Raw genomic sequence first — 9078 nt, 5'->3', positions numbered from 1 at the left:
GGGGGTCGGTGGGCGTGGCCAGCTCCAGCTTGTTTTCTTAAAGTGACAGTGTGCCACGATGTGAGCCAGGAGGAGGTTTGCACCCAAAATGCAGAAACACCAGACGACACGAGGCAGGAGCGAATTGTAAAGTAAAATCCCTTTATTTGGATGGGAACAAAAAATCCAAAAGGGCAGGATGCCAAAAAACCAATATCCTAAATCCTGGAGACCGAAGCTCACTTAGAGAGCACAAACCTAGAGACCAAGTGGAGGGGAACAAAACAACGCTGACACAAACAATGGACCGACAAAACACAGAGACACAGACAGGGTTTTATACACTGGGGAGGATGAGAGGGAGATGAGCTGCAGGTGTGTGGGGAGAGAAACCAAGTGAAAGCAATTAACTAATCAGGGAGGAAACTGACATGACCTAAGAGTAAAACCTAAAGACAAGAAGAGCAGCAAACATAACTAATATTCTAAGGGGGAGGAAAACCACAAACAATGGTGGGAAAAACACACTAAAGAGACTAATAAAATGAACAGCTGAAAACTAAAGAAAAACACTACAGAAAGAAAAACTACAGGTGCGTGACTATGGGGGACCACGGGAGCACTGGACCTGGGAGGGGGATACCTGGGGAGGGAAACCTAGGGGGCTGCAGATCTGGGGACAAATGAGGAACACAAGGAGACACATGAGAAAGACGCAGACAAGGACACGTGAGTGCGCTAGGAGACACAAAGGAGAACCTAGAGAGGGATGGAGAACACAAGGAGACACATGAGGGGAGACGTAGACACAGACCATGACACAGTGCCCTGAAACGGCTAATTCTGGAAGGTACTGAAAATGTCAAGAATAAAGCTGCTGTAATTGTTGAGAGTGATTTTATGCTAAGAACCTCATGAACCATTGACCATAGAACTATTATATCTTAAGGGAAAATATCATAATATATCCTCTTTAATGGATTATAAACACAGTCACTTCCAAAAGCAAGTCGAACGGGAAGTCACTGTTCCATTTCCAACTTTATTATGCAAATGGGTGCTCTGACACATCAGTCACTTCACCTCCTCAGAAAAAACCACCTTCATTCAGCTTTCTGTTTTCACTTAAGAAGGCAGAAAAACCAGGAATCTAAAGCCCCCTTCAGACAGGCCATGAAAAATGGAAATGTTCAGGACTCTGTCCGTAAGACCTTTGTGTCTGAATACAAACATCCGGATAACCTTTTCCGTAATTAAACCGGACGACGCCCCTAGTAACAGGTCCAGACTTGTTACGGACAAGGTGGCTGCTTCAGACTGGTGAGGCTGAGTTCCGGACAGGGAGGAGGGGACGCTGTGCGCACCTAGATAGCTCGCTCCTGTAGCATGCAGCGAACCATGGCAGCTCGCCTCCTTCGGTACCGTCTAGACGCGCGACGGAGCGCTTCACACCGCTTCTGTGATTCCTTTAACCGTTGAGCTTCATCATCCAGGTCTCTTATGATTCTTCGAATGCACAGAATTATGCTTAACATAAGTCTGATCCCCCAAGTTCAGATACAAAAGGGGTATGTCTGAAAACACAGTTCTGGTTAAAAACCGGATTGAATTGTCCACACATATTCCAGAATGTCAATCTGAAAGGGGTTCAAGAAAATGACCACAGCTTTATAGGACGCTATTTCCCCAAACTGAGGCTGTTCAGGTAGGTAGGCAAGGCAGTAATGAAAACTTTGGCCTGCCATCTAACTTAAATGTAACATTTTGTTTAATTATTTTTGTTTAAGCTCCAGTTTGAGACTCAGCTGTGTGTTCTGGCTGAGCCTTGAATTTCCAACAAACAGAATAAAACAGCAGCGACTCAGTCATCGTGTGTTGCTCAGCCCTTTTTCAGAGGAGGGGTAGTTCAGCCCCCCAGTCTCCTCTCTCATTGGCTCAGCTGCTGTAACCGCTCCTTCTCCTCTTGCAGCTCCGGTGTTACAGTTTGTTCCAGCTCTCTGAAAAAAGCACCAAAGTTATTAGAACAGCCCTGTGTGTGTCCCTTAGTGAAACATACACGTGTTTCTGACCCAAACAACAACCTAATAAAGAAAAGGTTTTGAGAAAGTCTTGAGAGAAGACGAGCAGGGAAATCAACACCGACAGGACTCCGGGAAACTCTACTCCTCTGAGAGGGACACACACATGGTAGGTCCACAACACACTGTTGTTTTAACTTTACTCGGTGGCTTTGGAGTCCCTCTGCAGGATCCTTCTTTTGTGCTTTAACCCCGAGTAAAAGAAAAGCAATGAAATTATTTTTATGGAATGAATGTATTTACTTTTTGAGCCTTAAACTGTTTCTCTGAGCCTTTGCGCATTAAACACCCAGACTGAGCAGCAACATGAAAACAAGCGGCCTTTCTTTCTGCAGATACAGACTTCCTGTTGCAGCCCAAACAGTTTGCAACACATTTAAACTGCACCAAAATGTGAGTTTTTTGCACAGTTTTGCACTAAATTTGTTTCCTGTGATAAAATAAGCAACACCAAAGCCCATGCACTGACCAGAAGTGAACGTGAGCCGCAACAACAGAGTGATGAGCATTACTTTAACATCATATTTGTTGTCAAATCGTTATTAGGTACAAAGTGTCTCAGAACAGAGCTAAGTTGTCGTTTTTTCTAATTTGTTATGAACATCTAATTAAATCCTATTTGCTTTTAGAACAACCTCAGTTTGGAGAAATAGATTAGCTCTCAAGAGCCGAGTGAAGGTTGGTTTATGCTTGACGCGTCCGCGAGGTTCGCACGGCTCTGACAAACATAGGCGTCATTTTAACAACCACGCCCCTCCACCTGGCCTCCGCACAGCCCAAACTTTCCGGCACCTAGGAAATTTTCTAACCACGCAGACGGCCGAACACGGAAAAACTTGGTGGACTGGCAAGAACTAGTTATGGCAGAGTTCGTAAATACAGACATTTGTATGATTCAGCTCTCAAAGATCACTGTGATCAACATGTTGTTAATAATTCTTGGAGCGAAATAGCTCGCACTGTCGGAAAAGACAAGGACGCTGTTAAAAAATGCTGGAAAAACATGAGGGATATGTGAAGGCAAGGAAGGGGAACAAACGGAAAAGCGGTGATCCTGGTGGAAACAAGAACACTCCGCCAATTCTAAAAGAGCTGAGTTGGCTCTCAACTTTCATTAACAACTGTTGTAAACAACAGTAATTTCTACTTCTACTATGGTGTAGTGTTGGATGCATGCTGTAGAGCTCCATACTGCCCCCTACAGTTTGGGAGAATATTGGCTCACCGCAGAGACAAGCCGCATGAACCATAAACGCTGCAAGTTGTGAAGTGCGTTCCATCCGCGAGCCGCATCACCAAGCGGAAAGTGAATGTGTCAAGCCTAAACACAACTTGAGTCTCAGTAAGTACATTTGCTTCAGGAGAAGACTATTATATAACAGTATATGTTGCGGTCTACTTACTTTTCTACACTTACTCGTATAGAAAATATGAAATTCCCACAGCAAATGTGGCATTTTGAACAAGAAGTGCTGAGATAGCTAGCTTTGCTTCAAATTTCTGCTGTAAACAGCCATAAAACTCTTTATAAATAATATTTGATAGTATGTAAAGGTTTAATGCACAAATACTAATCTGACATTTTAGAGACTGAAATCATTTTAAAGGCACATTTTAGCTTTAGCTTGCTTTTAGCACCCCCTAGTGTCTGTTAGTAATTCACTGTTGTAAAACCAAAAGTGAAACTCTCCTTGCTGTGCGTTCGTTTTTTTAACACCTTACTCAAGCTGCTGAAATGTCTCAGTTTCTGTAGGAGTGATTAATCACTAAATCAAATAAATCAGTTGTGTTCATGATCTAAAACATGCAGGAAAGAGCTGGAAGCAGAATGTAGCGCTAACATGTCAGCTAGCCACTTGACTAACAGGGACCAGTCCGATGCTCTGAAGGGCTTTGTTCTAGCCAAAAGAGGCTGTGGGGTCTGAGTGATTTTTCATTAACCCTGTAAAAGGTCATTTTAGCACATATTGGCTCAAGGTCTTGATTTAAATATAAGAAAAAGTTGCATAGCGTGCCTTTAAATCACTCCATCTTAGTACTGGTTCTGCTATGACTAGCTGTTAGCTTGTCACTTTTTCCAAACTGATGTCATTCATAAAGCTTCTGCAAAAGGTAAGATATTAATTGTTCAAAAATTTCCCAAAGAATCCCGCTTCATACAGTCTGTATTATTGCTTTAAGGCATACCATGCATTTTGGTTTTTTTTCCATGTACACTGAAGGTGGGGATTATACGAGCTCACACATGATTGGCAGCAGCATTACACAATGTTCAGAGCTCGGAGGCATTTAGTACAAACAGTACATATATGATCTATAGGTACCCATGTAAAGTGTTGATCTTAATCTCATTCAGTGCTTCGGGTTTCCCCTCAGATTATTAAAGGGCTCGTTAGTCCCACTGGAGCTTTTTTTTCAGCAGTATCTCGATATCAGAGCATCTATTTTTTGATGTTGCACAGACGGTTATCTTTGCTTTCTTTTTCCAAGAAAAAAAATGCTAAATTGTTGTTTGTTGATTCTGCAGATTTGCTATTAGATCATCTGGCAGCTGACATGAAAGAAAGTGGAATATATGCAGCGAGGCAAGCAAGCTGATGGCTAAATACCTGTTTACACAAGAGAGAAAGGTTTGTAGTTAGTTGAGTCAAAATAAATCAAATGACTATTCTGTGACATTCAGATCTGCTCGTGGAAATTGGGTTTTATTCTAGTTTTGGTGGAGGATTGACACATCTGCAAACTTTTGCGTTGAGGCCAAAAACACACAAAACAGTTTGTTGTAAAGGGAGCAAGCATGCTACAGCCTTTTAGCTTCAGACTGAAATGTTTCCAGGAGAAGGTACATGAAGTCCCCTCCAAAACTAATAAAACAGCTGGTACTTTGTTTTGTTTTTGTTATTCTGCACAATTAAAGAGCAAAAGGTCATGGTTTTTAATATTTCCAGGTATATCTAATTCTGTTTAGACGCTGGTGATTATAGTGAATAAAAGTGTGTGTTTAGGTGTATATTCTTGTGCAATCTTTGAAATTAATCCTTTGTGATGCTCACTTTTCACCAGCAGTTGTTTATTTTGTGGGGGTGTCTTTCTTCCTCATCAGCAAGTTAAATGCAGCTCAGTGGGGTTCAGGTCTGGCCCGTCTCTCTTCGTCCTATAAATAATGGGTGGCTTCACACAGAAGGTGTTTGTCTTCTAGATTTAGATGTAAACACTGAAGGAACAGCTAAATATCTTCATGTTTTCTGTGGGTTATTTTTTTCTTTCGTACCCTTATTTTTGTTCTGTGTTTAAATTCATCATCAGCTTAGAAAAATGAAGCCCTTTCTTCTTGTGAGTAAAATTTGTTACAACCATATTTTTTAATGATCCCTGCCAGGTTTCTAAAATAAACAAAACAAACATGTCTCTCTATGAATAGAAGCCACCAGCTGGAGTTCAGCAGGTTGGACCACTATGGGCAGAATTATGGCTGCTTGTTTTTTTGCTACACCCACAGATAATCTCTTACTATAACCCTCTGTGTGTGTGTGTGTGTGTGTGTGTGTGTGTGTGTGTGTGTGTGTGTGTGTGTGTGTGTGTGTGTGTGTGTGTGTGTGTGTGTGTGTGTGTGTGTGTGTGAGGAAACATCCTGCAGTATAATTGCTTAATCACAGAAAAAATCTGACTAAAGATATGATTATTATATTATAGAAACTTCAGATTTTTCTTGACTCTGTTTTGCCGAGGGCAAATCTCAGAAGCTATGAAAAAAAAAAGATTTTCAACACAGCGTCGATCTCAGGTGTTATTATGTAGCAACACTTTAGCTAAGCGCTATACCATAACTACTGTTCCCCTTTAGTGATCTGTGTTCACTGTAGTGGGCTGCATGGTGGCGCAGTGGTTAGCACTGTTGCCTCGCAGCACGAGGGTTGCAGGTTCGAATGTCTGCTCGGCTGCGGCCTTTCTGCGTGGAGTTGCGTGTTCTCCCCATGCATGCGTGGGTTTCCTCCGGGTACTCCATTTTCCCCCACAGATCACAACATGCCCTATAGGTTATAAATTGTAAGTCGCTTTGGATAAAAGCATCTGCTAAATACATAAACATAGTCATTTAGTCTAGAGTCTCAATTAATTAATTGAGAGACTCAAACTCCTTTTTTTAAAATCATTTCTAAACAGTCGACCATTTTAGTTTGTTTATATTTATAATTTTTGACAGCAGATTAAATTTCCTGCCTTGTTACCAGCTGTACCCTCCTGCTCATGCACTTCAGCACCTCCCATAGAGTGAACCAGTGCAAACACAACACCTCTCAGCTGATTCTCCCTCCCCTGCTGCTCGCCTTACATCCACTCCCCATTACTCATATATGCATGTTGTTACCACAGCCTCACTCTTCCCTGTAGTTAAGAAAGCTCAGACTTTTTCTGGCTGGGTTCCTTGAACAGCCATGTCCTTATTTTCCTGGCTCATGCACCTCTTGTAATTTTCCATTCTCACCAGCTGATACCAACAGGGACCAGCCAAGCCCCACACGTGTTAAGCCATTTTGGATCCGTCCCACACATCTGAGCTGATTTAGATTGTGAGTAGTGAGAGGTGGTGGGATTCAACTGTCAGTATGATTTACACACAACGTTTGGTTTTTGGTTTAAAACATAACTTTCTGTAGTTTAAATGCAGGACATCTTAATTGGGACTTCTATGTCCACCTTCATCCGAACAAGGGACACGCTTTCTGAGGACACAAATGTTTTTATTAAGAAAATAGGGAGAAGTATAAAATAAGCTGTGGATGTGTAACAGTGATTAAAGTCGACATTAAACAAAGCTGGTCGTCTCAAGTTTCAACTTCCCAGCACAAGTTATTCAGAAGAAGAAGAAAATATCACTTATATAGCGCCTCTCAAGATAAAAATCACGAGGCGCTTCACAAAAACAAAAAGTGTAAAAATATAAAAAAGAATTTAGAAAATGATAAAAAATATATTTAAAATGGGCAAAAAATTGACAATTGTGATTAAAAAAAGTTACAAAAGAGAGTGAACAGGAAAGAGGGAAATCAGTGGATCCTGGGGAAGGTGGAATAGGCAGGGAGAGCAGAACAAGGAGGGTGATAAAGGTCACACCAAAACCAGCTTGAACAGGTGAGTTTTCAGTTGCTTTTTAAAGGAGACCACTGAGTCCACTGATCTCAGGCTCAGGTGGAGAGAGTTCCAGAGTCTGGGGCCACAGCAGCAAATGATCTATCTACAGCTTTGAATCTCAGTGGTCTCAGACCAATTAACATCCTCATGCTCGTGACCAAAGCATCTTTCATGTGGATAAGAACATTAAAGGCCCTGATGACCACTCAAAAGGGAGGGGAGGGGAGGTGCTTTTAGCTTGCTAATTGGGGATTTGCTAACCTGGCAAGCCAGACTAAATAAATATATTTACTAAATATATTATTTAGTCTGGCAACGCTCCACTGACAGCTCCCGGTCGTGGGGCGGGTTCTACCATTTTCTTTCAAACGACCGCCGCATGCTACTGGGGAATGAACAATGTGACTTAAGCCTGATTTATGCTTCTCCGTCTGCGTCAGTGCGGAGACACGCAACGCCATCATCCGTCCTTGCGTAGGGCTCCGGCAGGCACGCAAGTACGTACGGAGTCGAGCCCACTTTTTTAAACATCCGTCGAACGAGACGGATTACGCAAGCTTGTGATTGGTCAGGACGCTGCTGTTGTTTACAGCGCCGCCATTGCAAAGAGAGCCGAGGATAACTAGCGGCAGACACGGAGAAGCTTGAAGAACACTTCGCGAAAAAACTCTAAAAATATGAACGTTTAATTCTCCCGTGACTGGAGGAGTGAAAAGCGTTTTATTTGTGGACGGAAATGACAGGAAACGTGGGTTTAGAGGTGGGGAGCGCATGAAGAGATGGGAGAATGAGAGACAAATATGTCCATGTTAAAAGTCTCTTATATACACAAAAAACATAATATAAACACACTCTCTTGGACCGATACATGACAGGATACCACAGAACAGCGCTACGCCCTCTGTTGTCCTGCCGGGCAATTGCTTTGCAACACTCTCCAGGAGACGGAGAAGTATGAAAGCAAAATGCTTCCGTCAATCTGTGCGTGTCTGTCCCTTGCGGAGCTGACGGAGAAGCATAAACCAGGCTTTACTCACCTCGATGGATGTCTGTAAACAAGGCGGTCCGCAATTGAAGAAGGTGAAAATACATCCTATTTTCTAAAAAAGAACTTAAATACATATATCTACTCCTGATTCTAATAAAGCCCATGTCCAAATAATCCAAAATAGATGTAAAAACTGTTTCAAACAAACTGTCGCCATGTTGTTCCACTCCGTTGCATCATCCCGCCCACCAAACCGGTAGAGCGCCTTGATTGGCCCACAAAGCAGATAGAGTGCTGGTTGCTCCAGTGTTTTCTTTGCTGCCTACAACCATTTCTGGATTCATAGTCCCACAAAAAGCTAGCCTGGCAAGCCATCCCATAAATGTGAATATATAGTCTGGCCACGGTCCATTGACGATTCTCAGTCGTGGGGCGAGATCTATGGCTGTATTTAAACTGTCTCTGCATGCTATTGGATAACAAACAACGTGACGTACTCACCGCTACAGCTGTCAGTCAATGAGGCAGTCCGCCATACTTCGTCAAGAAGATACAAACACATTCTTTTTCTGAATAAACCTATCTGCTCTTGACTCAAAAAAAAAAAAAGAAAAAAAGCCCAGGTCAAAATTGTCCTAACTTAACACCAAAGCCATTTCTAATGAGCTGTCGCCATCTTTGCTTTTTCAGTAATTTCACGCCCGCAAACAGAGTGCTGTGATTGGCCCACCAAACCAATAGAGTGCCATGATTGGACCGCTACGGAGCCATTGCCATCTTAGTTTTGCTCAGTCGCAGTAACATCCCGCCCACCTGGCTGATAGAGCGCTGTGATTGGACCGGCAATAGATGTCCGTGGCTGCTTTAGTTCCAATGTATCATGGCTAGACTGATCATTTT

At 42.5% G+C, this 9078-nt stretch overlaps 1 protein-coding gene across 4 annotated transcripts in view; it reads left to right on the top strand.

The window, feature by feature from the left end:
• The first annotated feature begins 1958 nt into the window (after positions 1-1958).
• slc6a16a (solute carrier family 6 member 16a) overlaps positions 1959-9078 on the top strand; it is a 28179-nt gene continuing 21059 nt past the window's right edge. The window contains exons 1-3 of one of the 4 annotated variants that reach the window (XM_070542674.1): positions 2026-2166; positions 2393-2450; positions 4585-4687. In XM_070542674.1, coding sequence (XP_070398775.1) covers positions 4655-4687 — 33 coding nt within the window. In that variant the 5' untranslated portion in view covers positions 2026-2166; positions 2393-2450; positions 4585-4654. Of the gene's footprint in view, positions 2167-2392; positions 2451-4584; positions 4688-9078 lie in introns of all 4 variants that reach the window. The other 3 variants (XM_015945875.3, XM_015945873.3, XM_015945874.3) reach the window with 3 other exon arrangements.

The sequence above is a fragment of the Nothobranchius furzeri genome, chromosome 12 (assembly GCF_043380555.1).
Source record: "Nothobranchius furzeri strain GRZ-AD chromosome 12, NfurGRZ-RIMD1, whole genome shotgun sequence".
In the NCBI taxonomy this organism is placed as follows: domain Eukaryota; kingdom Metazoa; phylum Chordata; class Actinopteri; order Cyprinodontiformes; family Nothobranchiidae; genus Nothobranchius; species Nothobranchius furzeri.
This window is presented reverse-complemented; position numbering and strand designations above follow the sequence as displayed.